This window comes from Lepidothrix coronata, unplaced genomic scaffold (genome assembly GCF_001604755.1).
Source record: "Lepidothrix coronata isolate B3197 unplaced genomic scaffold, Lepidothrix_coronata-1.0 Scaffold118, whole genome shotgun sequence".
NCBI lineage: Eukaryota > Metazoa > Chordata > Aves > Passeriformes > Pipridae > Lepidothrix > Lepidothrix coronata.
In genome coordinates this window covers 400,085-414,608 of record NW_016690298.1, presented here as the reverse complement: position 1 = coordinate 414,608, position 14,524 = coordinate 400,085, and the positions used below count along the sequence as shown (strand labels likewise).

The window sequence follows — 14,524 nt, the reverse complement described above, 5'->3', positions numbered from 1 at the left end:
GGAGCAGAGGGGATACACAGGCTGCCCACCACCCACAGGGCAGGCAGGGCTGACGAATGGAATCGGGAACACCCAGCAGTGTCCCCTCAGGCCCCTTCCATTAGAGGAAGGGCACCGGGTCCCCTTGCAGCCTATGCCTATGCCTCTCCTGCAACTCCCACCCTATGAGCCAGCCTGTGGAGCAGTCCAGGATCCTTTGCCTGCTGCAGGGTTTCCAGCTGGCTTGGCTTTGCCTCACCTCTTCTCTCCCTGAAGCTGGCCCAGCATTCCCCAGTCCCAGCCCCAGGGACCTCTTGCTGTCCCTCCTGCTTCATGTCTCCAGGACCTTGCCAGATTCCAGACTGTCCTGGAGATGCCACAGCCACACCACCCCCCCCAGCCTGCCCTCTCTAGGGCCCCATCCTCACATCCTGGTTGCCCTGGCTTGTCCCAGAGATCCCAGTGCCCAGCCTGTACGCCCCAACTTGCCTCCCCCATGCCAGAGCCTCACAGGGCTCTGAACCCCATCAGGTCTTTGCCCAGATTTCCCTGCTGTGCTCAGCTGCTGTCACCTCCCACTATCCCCCCTGAAGCTGCAGATCTCCAGTTCCTCCACCGTGGGGGGCACCCAGCACCAGCAGCTGCAAAGCTTGCTCAGGATGCCCCCTCCATCCCTGCCAGCACAGGAAAACCTTCCTGGCAGCACCCTGCCCACAGCACGGCCTCCCCAGCCCCATGCACCCGCTGCTCCCAGCAGCATCCCCCACACACACACCCCTTGCCCAGGCGCTGCCCCCCCCCCTCCAGACCACACTGTCCTTGCAGTCCTCACATTCCAGACGTCTCAGCTCTTTCACAGCCCAGAGATAATATTCACGGCGAGCAGACGTTTGCGTCAGTGTCAGATAGATCTCAATGCCACCCTGCCCCAGGGGGAGAACAGCGGGCAGACAGGCTGGGCAGGCAGGCAGAAGCCCACGGCAGAGCCCCCTGAGCCACTGGCCTGCTGCACACCCCACAGTCATGCTGCTCCTCCTGCACCTGCTGCCTGCCATGCTGCCCACTGCTGCCCTAGCCAGCTGCACTGGGGCGGGTGCTGACAGGCAGCTCATCCTGGCCAAGGTGCGGGCTCGGGTGCTGGAGCATCTGAGCCCCCCGCTTCTCCAGGAGGAGCCCCAGATGGAAGCAAGGAGGGTACACCGGAGAGACATCCTTGAAGACGCTGAAGTTGAGCCAGAGGAGCTGGAGGACACCTCCCAGGTGATCTTGTTCCCTTCCACAGGTGAGAACATCATGGTGGAATGGAGAGGGCAGAGGGTTAAGCAGGGTGGGGCCTCAAGGCAACACGGATGCTGAAGGATGGAGAGGCTGCTGTGGTGGTCTGCGGGAGAAGGGAAAGAGGGTATGCCAGGCTGGGGCACGGGCATGGGCAAGATTTGGTGGAGAGCCAGGAGGGGGAAAGGTATGGCAGGCAGGGACAGGCAGAGCAGCCCAGTACAGACAGGGAGAGGTGTGGGCAGCACAAGAGAGTGCTAAGAGGCTGAGGAACATCTGGCCAGGCAGGATGCAGAGACATGGGTAGGGCTGAGGAGCAGGCAGGGTGGAATAGGGTGGGATGTTAGGGAATAGAGCAGGATACTAGAAAATGGGATGGAATACAAAGGGACAGAGCAGGATGCTGTGGGATAGGGCAGGATGACCAGCTATAAAGCACAACAGTGGGAGATGGGGCAGAATGCTGGGGGATGGGATAGGATGTGGATGCTGGGGGAAGGCAGCAGGATGACCAGCTATGGGGCAGGACACTAGGAGGTGGGGCAGGATGCTGGGGCAACACTAATGGACCAGCCCAGGGCATAAGCAGGGCTTGGCTGTGGGACACAGCACAGAAGCTGCTGTGTAGCACTAGACAGCAGCTCCCCTGCACCCTGCCACAGCCTATGCTGGCAGCCAACTGCCCTGCCAGCATCCCAGGGACCCTCTGCAACATTTCCCCTGCTGCCTGGCACTGGGGGACTCTCCCCAGGTTTGGGCACACACCCTGATCATCTTTTCCCCACCACAGATGTGCCTTGTGAGCCCACACAGCCGGACAAATTGCTGGAGGAAGAAGGGATTTTCAGCTATCTCTTCCAGCCCTCAGCACACACCCTGAGCCGCATGGTGACTTCTGCCCAGCTCTGGTTTTACACCGGTCCTTCGGCCACCCTGAACCACTCAGCCCCTGACGTGCTGGCCCTGTCACCACAGGGCCGGGTGCCGGTGACAGCCATGGCAGAGCAGACACCCGAGCACTGGACAGTGTTTCACTTGGCCCCCGTGCTGCTGCCCCAGCTCTCGCAGCCACTCTTTGTGCTCCTGGTGCGCTGCCCTGGCTGCCCCTGCCTGGCCGAGGGGGACAAGATGCCCTTCTTAGTGGCCACCACCCGGGCCAAGGGCAGCGAGAGGGCTCGTCGCTCCACCATGCCCTGGTCCCCAGCTGCACTGAGCCTGCTGCAGCGCCCATCCGAGGACTTGGCTGCCCACACCAACTGCCGCCGGTCTTCCCTCAACATCTCCTTCGAGGAACTGGGTTGGGACAAGTGGATCGTGCATCCCAGCAGCTTCGTTTTCCACTACTGCCATGGGAGCTGCACCGCGGGCCATGGGCTGAGCCACCGGCTGGGCGTGCAGCTCTGCTGCGCTGCCCTGCCCGGCACCATGCGCTCCCTGCGCGTCCGCACCACCTCCGATGGCGGGTACTCCTTCAAGTATGAGACAGTGCCCAACATCCTGGCCCAGGACTGTACCTGTGTCTAGAGCATCCCACAGCCCAGCCCCAGACTGTGATCCCACTGAGAAGGAGTTGCTTTCCCAATGGGACCTTGGCCCCACACTGCAGGGACCAAAGGGACCTGGAGGAGCATTTTGGGCTGTGCCACCCTCCCCTGCACAAGCCAGAGTTTTGGGCTGCCCCAGGTACCATCATGCTGCCAGACCTGCCCTAGGGCCAGTCCCTGCCCAGAGCAAGTTGGGGCATGGCAGGGCAGGGATAGGCACAGCCTCTGGCAAAGGCACCATTGCCCTGCCAAAGCCAGGCTGCTGTCTGCAACCAGGTTAGCCCCCATCTCTCTCCACCTGCTCCCCTCCCTCAATTCTGCCCCTCCCCAAAGACTGGGGTCCCGCTTCTGCTGCAGAATTCAACAGCCTCCCTGTGCTCCAGGCAGGGCCAGGCAGCTGCAACAGGATCAGATTGTGCCTGGGCAAGCCCACGACAGGACCTCACACTGGTAGGGCTGGTGGCATGCATGGCACCGCAAGTGAGCCCTCTCCCGGCAGCACAGCTTGTTGGAAAGCTTAACGGGACGAGTGAAATAAACGTGCTCCCTTTACTAAAGCAGTGTGGAAATGTCAGCTTCCATCAGAAGCAGCCACGGAGGTGGCATGCAGTTGTGCAGTGGGATGCAACCTTCCTGGGGGGCTTCCAGATGGAGAAGTGAGGGGACGGGCAAGTACTTTATAGGCATCCAACTCTGACCTGGGGTACCAGAGAGGGGACTGGGGTCTGCTGGCCAAAACTGGCATGGCGCGGCTGGGTTTGATACTGCCCTGGGCACGGGAGCACAGGGCAGAGCAACATCCCTTCTGCTCCGGGCAACAGGTTGTGGAGGAACGGGAGCGACAGAGGGATGAGGAGGCATGGGGATGGTGGGAGGATGGGGAGGAACGGGAAAGCCCCTCACCCGGCCCCTCAACAGGGATAGGGCCAAATAGGAATGCAGCCAGAGCAATTCTTCTCCACCAGGCCGATGATGAAAGCTGCCCCGTCACAGCCTCTGCAGAACGGGAACGACTGAGTCACCCTGGGTAGCAGGGAGGTCCCAGCCCAGCCACGCAGGATTCCCTTCCCACCCCTTCCTCCCAAAGGACCAGATGCAGCAGTTCAGTACAAAACGTCTTCAGCCTTTACTAATATAGATATTAAAAAAAAAAAAAAGGAAGAAAAACAGAGTGACAATCATTTCCGAGTAAAAAACAACGCTACAAAAGTCCCCGTGTGACCCAGGCTGAGATGACAAGAAATGCTCCACTGGCTCCTGGCCGAGCCCAGCTCGGGGCACCATGTCCCCACACTGTGGGGCCAGGGTCTGGCTCTGTGTGGGGGGTCCCAGCCCCGCAGGCAGAGTGGGAGGAGATGAGTTTTGGTCCAAGGGCGACCTGCCAGGACAGGGCGGAGACAGCGGGAAGGACAGCCCCTGACCTCTGCACAGACATTTCTGAGCAGGCCAGCCCACAGCTCACAGCCCCGTGCCAGGATGCTGTGCAGCATGGCCATACTGGCCCTTTCCAGCAGCAGTGCTGCCAGGACCCCTTCCATCCCCTCCACTTCAAGTGTAATGCCAGCCCAGCTCTCTATCCCACAGCTCAGCCCAGCCAGCCAGACCCCCAGCCTGCTCCCCTAAAGCCCCACACCTTGGGGGCAGTACCAAAATCACCAGCATCACCCACAGATGCACAGCACTGGACGGTGCTGCAGTGGGTGGCAGCTAGCACAGGGGGCACAGGGAGGTGTGAGGAGAACATGCTGCAGAAAATGGGTGTGGGAGGAGGAAAAAAGGGTGAAATGGGAGATGGGGGAGCACAGGCCCAGAAGGGATATCAGGACGGAGTATAAAAATGCCAGGGTGCACACGCTGATGAGTTTATAAAAATGTACAAAAATAAGATATTCCCTTTTTGAAAATTAAGTAGGAATGAACCCCATGGCCCCCATCCCCTCCGCTGCCCACCAGGACAGGGCTTGCCCAGACTGCCCTGCTGGGCAGGCACATGGCATCCTCCAACCCACACTCCTGGCAGGACGCCTGTCCCATGGTGGCGGCGGCAGCCGCTCCAGCAGTCACCGCCGTCATCCCTGGTGGCACTCACAGCCCTGTGGGGAGCAAGAGGCAGGTTAGTCCCGGCCCCAGGTGGGATGGCATCCCCTCTCCAGGGGAGCCTAGAAGCAGCCCTCCATGCCCTCTCCCCAGCTCACCCGTGGTCCTGTCGCAGGCAGTGGTCCCCTTCTCGTGGGCGAGGTTGAGGCGGTTCTGCTCGGCAGCAATGCCGTTGGCCTCAGGACTGCTGCTGCGGGCAGGGCTGGGGGGCCTCGGAGGGGGCTGGAGGTGGAAGGCCACCTCCAGGTGCTCCTGGGCCAGGCGCAGATGCTCACGCAGCCGGTCCAGCTCATGTGCCGGGGGAGCCCCAGCCAGAGCGAAGCGCCCCTGGGCCAGGCTCTCCTGGTAGTCCAGCTTGCCGTTGGTCAGTGGGGCTTGTGGCAGCTCCTTCTTCAGCGAGTGGTAGGTGGGAGGTGCACTGGGGGCTTTCTTGGGGTACTGTGGTGCAGGACTGTCGCCAGTTGGGAGCGGAGGGCCACCAGACTGGCTCAGGGCATCACGGATGCGCCCCACACCAAGGTGCAAGAGCTCACAGAGGTTGAGGAAGAGGCAGAGCCCACTGACAGCATACATGATGAGGAGGAAGATGGTCTTCTCAGTGGGGCGGGAGACAAAGCAGTCGACGGTGTGCGGGCAGGGGCTGCGGCTGCAGACGTAGGAGGGGCTCACCTCAAAGCGGTACAGCAGGTACTGCCCAAAGAGGAAAACCATTTCTAGCAGTGAGCGGCACAGCAAGTGCAGGACATAGGCACGCATCAGCCCATCCTGCTTGATGCGGCGCCGGCCATCATGCTTCTCTCCGCCCTCTGGACTCTTCTCCTTCTCCACCTCGATCTCCTCAAAGATCATGGGGTCTTCTTCGTTATCATCTTCTGCCTCCTCGTAGTCCCGCCCGGCTCCCCGGCGCACCACTGGCATGCGAGCCCGCCGGGCTGCTGGTGTCCGGCGCCGTGAGGACTCAGGCATGCGAGCGATGCGGTGCATGGCAAAGCCCAGGTAGAGCACTGATGGTGTGGCCACCATGATGATCTGGAAGATCCAGAAGCGGACGTGGGAGAGGGGGGCAAAAGCGTCGTAGCAGACGTTCTCACAGCCCGGCTGCTGTGTGTTGCAGACAAACTTGCTCTGCTCGTCGTAGTAGATGGACTCACCCCCCACGGCTGTCAGCACGATGCGGAAGACAATGAGGACAGTCAGCCAGATCTTGCCTACAAAGGTTGAGTGGTTGTTGATCTCCTCCAGGAGCCGTGTCAGGAAACTCCAGCTCATCCTGGCTAGGCAGTTGACTCAAACCCTGTGGGGAAGGGGCAGGCAAACAGGTACTGAGAGAATCTGCATGCACCTCACAAGACTTGCCAGTCCACCAGATCCCACCCCAGCTCCCTCCTGCTCCCTTTCCCTCCAACATCCCTTCCCTTACCCACAGATCCACAAACACAGCCCTGCTCAGGCAGCCATCTCCCCAGAACTTTGTCCACCACCACGCAATGCCTCCCTATGCTCCCATCTGCATCCTGCTCCCGCCCTGTCGCCAGCCAGGTGGGTGGACGGAACTTGGGAAAAGGCTGGGACATCCTGGTTCCCTGCAGGGACACATCTAGGGGAAAAGTCAGCACAGTCACAGCCAAACACGTCAGCACAGGGCAGCACCAGCTGGGGACTGTGAGGGGGCAGGCAGAGGCAGAACCACATCCTCTCCCCCATTTGCCATCTGGCCCTGGGCAGGTCCTCAATCAATGCTGCACCCTGTGACAGCATCCACACCCTCCCATGGGGGTCCACAGGCCCCTGGAGGGCATGCAGCAGCCCCACTGGCCCACTGCAGCTGCCAGTCCTGAGCCCTGGCCAAGGGGGGATCCCCTGAGGAGCACCCCCCACCATGTGCTCAGGAACCAGGTGTTCTGCACCCCACAGAGCTCTCCCCTGAGGGCCAGCAGAGATGCAGCATCTCTCTACCCCTCCAAATCTCTGTGCTGTGCCCTTTCTCCTGCAGGACCCCCAGCCTCCAAAGCACACAGTGGCCAGTGGTCAGAGCAGCCTGAAGGCCGATGGCAAGGGCTGGCAGGGGGAATGGAACAGGAAGCAGGACAGTGATAGCAAGGGGCAGCGTGGGGCAGCCAAGGAATTGCACAAAGCCCTGGCAAAGCAGCTGACACCAGAGAGCGGGGAGGAAATTGCAAGGACCACATCACAGCTCCCAGCCAAAGGAGAAGACACAAGAGGAGACACCCCACTGCCACCCCTGGCATGCAGCTTGTGCATGTGATGATGCAAGGGTAGCAAGTGGCAGGGCTGCCTAGGGCAAGCAGAGGGGATGCGTCCCCAGTTTCTCCTGCCAGCCCCATTCCATCACCTCCAGCCACAGCATGTCTCTAAGGATGACGGCTGCCACTGCACTCATGCCACTATTGTCCAGAATAAGAGGATCTTTCAGGCTTAGTTCAGCCTGCCTCCTGACCAACCCCACCTAAACAGAAGAGCTCCTCCAGCACAAGCATCCATGCTGGAGACATGCTCTTGCTGACGTCTTGGTGCCCAGCAGAGCCTGCTGAGCTGTGGGAGGTGGCACAGGCTGGCACTGGGGATCCAAACCCAGCCCATCAGGGCCACCATCCTCCTGTGGTCAAACGCCCTGCAAGATCTCACTGCTGCCCCGTACCACAAGGGCCCTCTCCCCCACCACCTCACTGGAAGGAGGATGCTTTGTGCCTCCTTTAGCCCTTGTCTGCAGCAGCACACTGCCCTAGCATGAGGGTGAGGGGCTGGGGCAGAGAACAACGTGAGGAGACCAGGCAGGAGGGCAGCCCTGGGAGGAATCAAGCACATGGAAAGCAAAAGCACATGTTGGCACTGTAGTGGTGGTCGTGGAAGAATAACATAGAGATGGCCAGCAGCGTGGAATGGCAGCAGCAGTGGGCATGGCCAGGGCAATATAGAGCTGCCCTCAGCTTCTCCCCCACCAGAGGCAGGTGGCCAGAGTCCAGCTCTGCCAAGGGGCACAGCCATCCAGGGCCTCCTGGCCATGCTGGGAGTCAGGACTAGCACCACACACGCTGGCTCGGCCCTACATCTATGTCTCAGCCCTACTGACCCCAGTCCCCCTACCTGGGGCCTCCAGCCACCTCCACCCCTGACTGCACTGTCGAGGGCCCCCAGTCTCCCCTGCCCAGGAGCATAGCAGCAGGCATGCCACTTCGGGGCTCACCAGCCCCTGCCCGCCCGGGGACCCCTGTTCCACTGACCCCTGCCACTCTGGGGACCCAGCCCACAACCCCAGCCTTCCCGGGGTCCCCAGTCCCACTGACTCCAGCCCAACGGGGGCCTCATGCCCAGCTGCCCCCACCGCCTGCCCGAGACCCCCAGCCCCTCGATCGTCCCTGCCCACGCCCCATCCCACGCCTGTGGCTCTCGCCTCCCGGGGCACCGTCGCCTGCCCACCTGCCTCCCCCTGCCCACCGCCCCGCGCCCTCCCGCAGCCCCCCGCTCCCTAGCCCCACTCACGGCGCACCGGGACGAGCGGCTCCCGCCGGCAGCGGCGGACAAAGCGGCGGGGCGGCGCGCCGCCGCCTCCCGCCGAACAAAGGGGCCCGGGGCCGCGCCGCCCCGCCCCGCGCCCCCCCGCCCGCCGGTGCGTACCGACCGCCCCGCTCCGTACCCCCGCCCCGCCCCGGCCGGCCCGCTCCGTTGCCAGTGCCCCGCTCCGCGCCGGCCGCGCCACGCGGCGCGGAGCTCTGGCCCCGTTCCGGCCGGTCCCGCGCCCCCCGGGCGGTGCCGCCCTCGGTCCCCCCCGCCCGCGGCTTGGGAGGCCGCGCAGGACTGTGGGCAGGGGCCGGCGCCGGCCGAAACTCGCCCGGAGGCGGCTCCCGCCCCACCAGCTCCATCCAGCCGCCGGCTGTCCGGCTCCCGCCCTCGGCCCCGCGCCCCCGCGGAGCCATTGGCTCCCGGGAGGCCGCTCCCGGGAGGCGAAGCGAAGCGGAGGCTTCCTGCCCACCGCAGGAGAACGCTCAGAACCGCGGGTGCGGCTCAGCCCGCGGGGTGTTCAGGGGTGAGCCCGGCCGCAGAGGGAGAGGAGGGAGCCACCGCTCCGGCCGTGAGAGTCTCCTGCACAATAACCTCCTGCCCCTCGTAGCATTCTTCCCCTCCGAGTGGAGAGAAAGTATGGAAGAAAGGAGAGATCCGATGGCGTGCCCTCAGACGTGGTGGGAACGCAGAGGAAGACGTGTCTGTGTGGTGGGAATGTGCCTCAAACCTTTTGAAGCCCGTGCTGCTTCTTGTGTTCCAGACCAGGTCTCTGCAAGACGGGGCTGACCATGCAGTACCTCCAGATATGCCCTTATAGTCAGCGCTGTTCCCCCAAGGCCAGCACAATGGCAGCAGTGGCTTTGAGTCACCACTGGAGCAGTGGGGCTGTCCCTCCATTCAAGCAACCCAGCCACTCACTTTCTGCACTGCTAAAATTGGCTCTGTGGAGATTTTGTTGGTGCTGAGTCTCCATGCTGGTGGGCCAACCACACCAGTGATGTCCTGGGTAGAGCATCCTGTCCTTGTGCCCTGGTGTGGGGATGAGGAGGGATGCCAAGCAGCCTTGCACAACCCAAACACTCAGGGGAAAGCTGTGTTGCGTGAGCTCATGAAATGCTGCTTCTCCTCAATGAAACGTGGTCCCTTCTGCAGAAGGGTTTCCACAAGCTGGCACTGGTGGGTTCAGCACTGGGGGCTGGCTGGCTGGGAGAGGACTGACACCTTGAGGCTGGGGCAAGGAGAGGGGTAGGAAGTGTGGCCGGCACATCTAGTGTGGGGGGTTTGTTACTCTGCAGCAGCCCTGCTGCTTCCTTAAGTCAGCAATGCTACCATGGTATTGTAACAGCACTCGCAGAGCCCAGGCACAGACTTGGTGCTCTTACATGGAAGGGCTACTGGAGCACCCCCAAGAGCAATGGGCTGCACCCTGACATGGGTGTGGGTGTGTGCACAAGAGGCTGGGCAAAAGAGCCCTGCTTTCAGCTCCCTTGCTCAATCCTTCCTTCTTCCCAGTTCATGAATGTGTCAGTCCCCTCCTATGGAGGGAGAGCTGCTGCAGAAGAAAGGGGATTTGACCTGGATATGAAGAAACGCTTTCCATTGAATGCTGTTCCAATGCATGCAACTACAGCATTAACGTTTCTGTACAGGGAATAAATGCATGCTTCAGATTTAGCACAGACACTCTGGTCACAATCTCCATCACAGGTCAGGAGAAACAGGAAGACATGGATGCAGGGAGGCATTAAGTTGAGCACAGAGACGCAAGCTTTTAGAAGGATATAGGGAAGCATTCAAGGCCAGAAAGGAAACCCCTTTTTTTGCAGGTCAGCATGGAGAGGTGGGAGCAGGGCAGGGGGCTACCAATATGAGGGCAGCATCCCATCATGCTGGGGGTGTCAAGCAGCACACTGTCTATGTTGAACCTCCTGCTGTTGCCAGGCAATTAAAGTGGCTTGGGGCTTTCTTTCTCACAGTCACCACTAGTTTTCAAGTGCTTCCAGGTCTCACCTCCAGCTGGCTTTACCCCCAGATAGCCAAGGAGTTTGCCAGAAGTAAGGGATCTATGTGACCCTTTGACTCTGATGCTCACCGTGTTAAGAACAAGCCCCTGTTTCACCAGCCTCACATTAAAGTGAGGAGTGTGACCCCTGAGGCGCTGCAAACTGAAGCTGTTGAACCCAGAATGAAGCTGCTTGTTGGGTGGGGTCAGGCACCACTGCTGCAGCATTTTTGCACAGCACAGCTCAGCCCATGCCTGGACTGTGGGACAGAGCTTGCCTTGGGGGGCCAAGCCCAGGGGGTGGTGTTGCCCATCCCATGGACAGCCATTACTGTGCTTGTCAGCATCTGGCCATTGGCATCAGAGCCCTCCAGCTTCCCCTGTGATGGTACCCTGGGTGTTCCCGGGCTCTACCCTTTTCTTCAGCTTACAACATCCAAATGCCCACAGAGGCATCACCCTTTCAGCCTGGGACAGAGGGCAAACCCACATCATCCGGGAAAGGAACAGTGGATGAAGGGCGTTGCCTACCCGCATCCCTTTCCACATCAGCTGAGGCTGACAGAGCATCGTGGGCAGGAAGGATGTACAGACCAGCAACATCGTGGGCTCAAAGATCAGCTTTGCAGAGGAAACAGGGGCACCGTCACCAACCGCAAAAACCAGGATCAGCCCCAAACTACTGACTCTGTGTAGCAGAGCCATGACAGGGCAGCTGCACAGCCCAGCAAGAGCAAGGGGAGCTGGTAATAGAGATAGTGGCTGAGGGGGAGCATAAGCACAGGGATTAGAAGAACATCCACTTCTGGGACAAGCACTACAGCTCAGGAGGGACGTGGCAAGAGCTCGCACAAGCAGTTCTTTCTCACTGTTCAGCCACAGTGCTGCAATGGAGGCACCCTCTGCGACTGCACTGCCAGCCCCTGCCTCAGCTGCCAGACACAGGGTGCAGGGAGTGTGCAGCTCAGTCTGGATCTCGATAGCAGCCTCGGTTTCTGCTCTGATCGATAGAGCAGAATGGGCTGGGCCCTTCTATGACTGCCTCTGCTTTCGGGGATGGTGGCAGTGAGACAGATGGTGGGGTTGGGTATCCTGGGTGTGTTTGCTGTGGGGCGACATGGACCATGCCTAGCTGGTGCTTGGCAGCAGGGCGAGGGAACCAGCTCCACCCTCCATGAGCAGGTGGCACTGCAGGTAGGCAGCATGTGTCCTCAGCAGCAAACACCCTCTTCCCAGATTAAACAACTTGTCTGGCACTGGGACAGGGAGCAGACAGCTCTATTAGGGACTGTTTGTCCTGATACAGGACAGCTCCATAACTAGCTTAATAACCTTCTGATAACAGGCAGAGGCACACTCAGTTGAAAGAGCATAAAGGGCAATGACTGTCCCCTCCAACACAGCCTGAGAGAAGGCTGGGATGGCTTCAAAATAAAGTCCCTTTCCCTTTCACCCCCCCACTTGATTATGCAGCACAGTGGGGGGTAGATGGGACAGCCCCTGCTCACCTCTCTTGTGCTAGGGTCTCCTTCTCAGTTCCCAGGTGCTGACTTCTGCCAGCACCATGTGCAGCACTTAAGCCCAGTCTGTGTTGGCTGCTCTTCCTCTGCCAGCCAAGCTGGAGGGCAGCCCACAGGGAAGGGGTTTACATGGCCCTGGGATACTGCTCTCTATGCTGGGTAAGGAGCATTGGCACCTCCAAGGGATGGAGCTGGCCAGGCAGGTCCATGAGCCACAAGCAACATGTACCCTTTACTGCTACATCTCTAGTCCCCTGGAGATGAGGCCAGCGGGGATATTCTGCCAAAAGTAAATGACCAGTCACTCCAGTCACCCAGTTTGATTAGAAACAAGGCTTCACTAGTTCGACATAGTGCAAGGGGGCTGACAGCTAACCCACAGGCTATGAATGCTCAAGGCAGTACTGTTTTAGAGGGCAGGCAGATGCAGCAGAAAGCACTGAAACTCGTGACTGAGGCATTGAACAACAGATTAAGGCAGGGCTGGTATGTGCCCATGGAAAAGTGGTGGTAGCTTCAGGCTTATGGCAATGGCCAGCCTGAAGCCTGAGCCCACAGCTGCCTGCAGCCTGTCTCTAGAGCCCTATGGCCACCCCAGCCTGGGCATCCCTCCAGCTACATACACCTTGATACGAGACCACTCCAGGTAGGCACAGGCAGGGAAACACTGAGGTTCAGACCAGCCTTGCTCTGTGCTAGCAGAGCACTCAGAAAAGGAGAAAGGAAAAAGGGAGAAAATCCACATTGTTTGAGACCACAGCCGGGGGACTGCATAATCAAAACCGAGACGGACAGAAGATATCTGCCGCTGGTTCAACAGATATCCCACCTTTCTGCAAACCCCAGCTATCCTACACAGTCCTGGTCAGGGCTGCCTGCAGGGCTGGAGAGGCAGTTTGTGCCAGGGGGACCACTGCACACACCCAGCTGATGCAATGAGGCCAGTTAATGTAATCACTGTGTCTAGTGCAAGAGGCCCTACAGCAAAGCATTGTGATCACAGAGTAACCACAAAGGGGTAAATCTGTAATAACCAGGACAAAACCCTAAGGGAAAACAAAGCAAGTGTTTCATGAAGAGGCAGGAGACAGGTTGTGGCAGCACATGTGAGATTCCCTGTCAGCCCAGTGGCCAAAGGAATGCAGAAGAGCAGGGAGCTGTTAACAGGACCAAGAGGCTAGTGCTGAGCTGACAGCACAGACCAGCACAGACCTAGCAAGGAGCAGAAGCAAATGAGTAGTCACTTCAGCAGTAAAAAGCAGGAAGAGCTTGAGAAGAACTATGGACAGGCACACAACCAAAACCTTTGGTTCTGGCAGTCCACGCTTTGTCAGGCCCCTCGATACATACTTGAGACACTGGTGTGGCAGAGGTGCTACTTCGTTAGGATTGGAAAAGCAAGTTACAGGGATGAGCTTTCTCAGGGGATCAGCTTAAGCAGAAGAGGCATCAATGAGCTGATCCAATAAATACAAATTTGACTCTTGCCCTTTGTGAAAAACACAGCTATAGAAGGTGAACATAGAACTTACACAAGCTCCTTAAATGGCTAGATGAAAACATAAAACCCTACTGGTCTTTACTGGCTCAGCTTTCTCAAGAGTCCTTCCCTGGACAAAACATGGACTGACCTCTCTCCCACTTGAGATCTGAGATCACTCCAAAGGAACAGAGAGCAGCAGCCATATGCTGACTGAGGAATAGGGAAGTGGGATGTGTTGTGACATCTGCCTCAAGATGGCATAGATCTTGTCAATCAAGCCTATAGAAGGCTAGATAAAAATATCACCCACTGTGGGCCTTCAGCAACTCAACTGCCTTTGGAAGCGACAGGAGAACATCTAATAGTACAGCAATTCCAAGAAAGCATCCAACAGTGTGCTGTGAGATGGCCTTCAGACACAGAAAGGAAACTGAATTTCCTGCTCTCCTCAGGCTATGAGGATGGCATAGATGGGTTTGAGCAGGGAAGGAAACTATCACATCTGTCCAGGGGATCAGTGGGACCAAGTCCCTGCTGTTTTCTTGAAGACAGAAAGTGAAGCCACTGACATCAACTTTGGGCATGTGGAAAGTTTGAACGTCATAGACTGTTGTAAAGAGTTGACATATTAAGTATCCAAAAAAACCAGGCATCAGGTCACTGAATGTCAAACACGTCTTTATAAAAATCAAGATCACATTGACATAAAATAGAGGTTTTGTCACCAAGGATTGAACAGTCAGAAAACTTGCCCGAAACCGTGAGTTGAACACTCATAGCAAGACAGAGACATTACTTTGGGAAAAGTGACCATCAGTAAGGTCCCTGCTTGGGGTATCAGATCCCACCTGGCAGCACTTTAATGTAACAAGTCCATTTCTGCCCACCACCACAGGGAGCTTCAGCTGCATCAAAAGACCACACACAGCATCTCACTTTGCTCTTCAATGGCCAGGGCAGAGACCCTATGACACAGCAAGCCCTGGCCAGGCAGCAGCACTTTTTGAGCTGCATTTAACTCTATGCAGGAGAGGTTGAGACAAAGTAAAGCCTCATACAGGGAAAAACCTAGGGGCCGGTACTACCATCTTCACAGCCACAG

The 14,524-nt window shown here is 58.7% G+C and overlaps 2 protein-coding genes across 2 annotated transcripts; one reads left to right on the top strand and one right to left on the bottom strand.

Annotated features, from left to right (window-relative positions):
* Window positions 1-685: 685 nt before the first annotated feature.
* On the top strand, window positions 686-3,620 carry INHA (inhibin alpha subunit). Its single transcript, XM_017825290.1, has 2 exons — window positions 686-1,261; window positions 2,045-3,620. Exons 1-2 carry the CDS (start codon window positions 895-897, stop codon window positions 2,776-2,778), a joined length of 1,101 nt encoding a protein of 366 aa, XP_017680779.1. The 5' UTR covers window positions 686-894; the 3' UTR covers window positions 2,779-3,620.
* A 280-nt stretch (window positions 3,621-3,900) lies between these two features.
* LOC108502454 (gap junction gamma-1 protein-like) lies at window positions 3,901-8,481 on the bottom strand. Its single transcript, XM_017825430.1, has 3 exons — window positions 8,397-8,481; window positions 4,994-6,189; window positions 3,901-4,891 (listed from the first exon to the last, which is right to left on the bottom strand). The coding sequence occupies exons 2-3, from the start codon at window positions 6,162-6,164 to the stop codon at window positions 4,884-4,886; spliced, it is 1,179 nt and encodes a 392-aa protein (XP_017680919.1). The 5' UTR covers window positions 6,165-6,189; window positions 8,397-8,481; the 3' UTR covers window positions 3,901-4,883.
* Between the last annotated feature and the right edge of the window lie 6,043 nt (window positions 8,482-14,524).

Bases quoted from the DNA above. Each gene is read 5' to 3' on its own strand.
- INHA (XM_017825290.1), top strand. From the start codon at position 895: ATGCCACCCTGCCCCAGGGGGAGAACAGCGGGCAGACAGGCTGGGCAG. The intron at 1,262-2,044 runs GTGAGAACATCA...TCCCCACCACAG, and splicing joins GATCTTGTTCCCTTCCACAG to ATGTGCCTTGTGAGCCCACA.
- LOC108502454 (XM_017825430.1), bottom strand. From the start codon at position 6,164: ATGAGCTGGAGTTTCCTGACACGGCTCCTGGAGGAGATCAACAACCAC.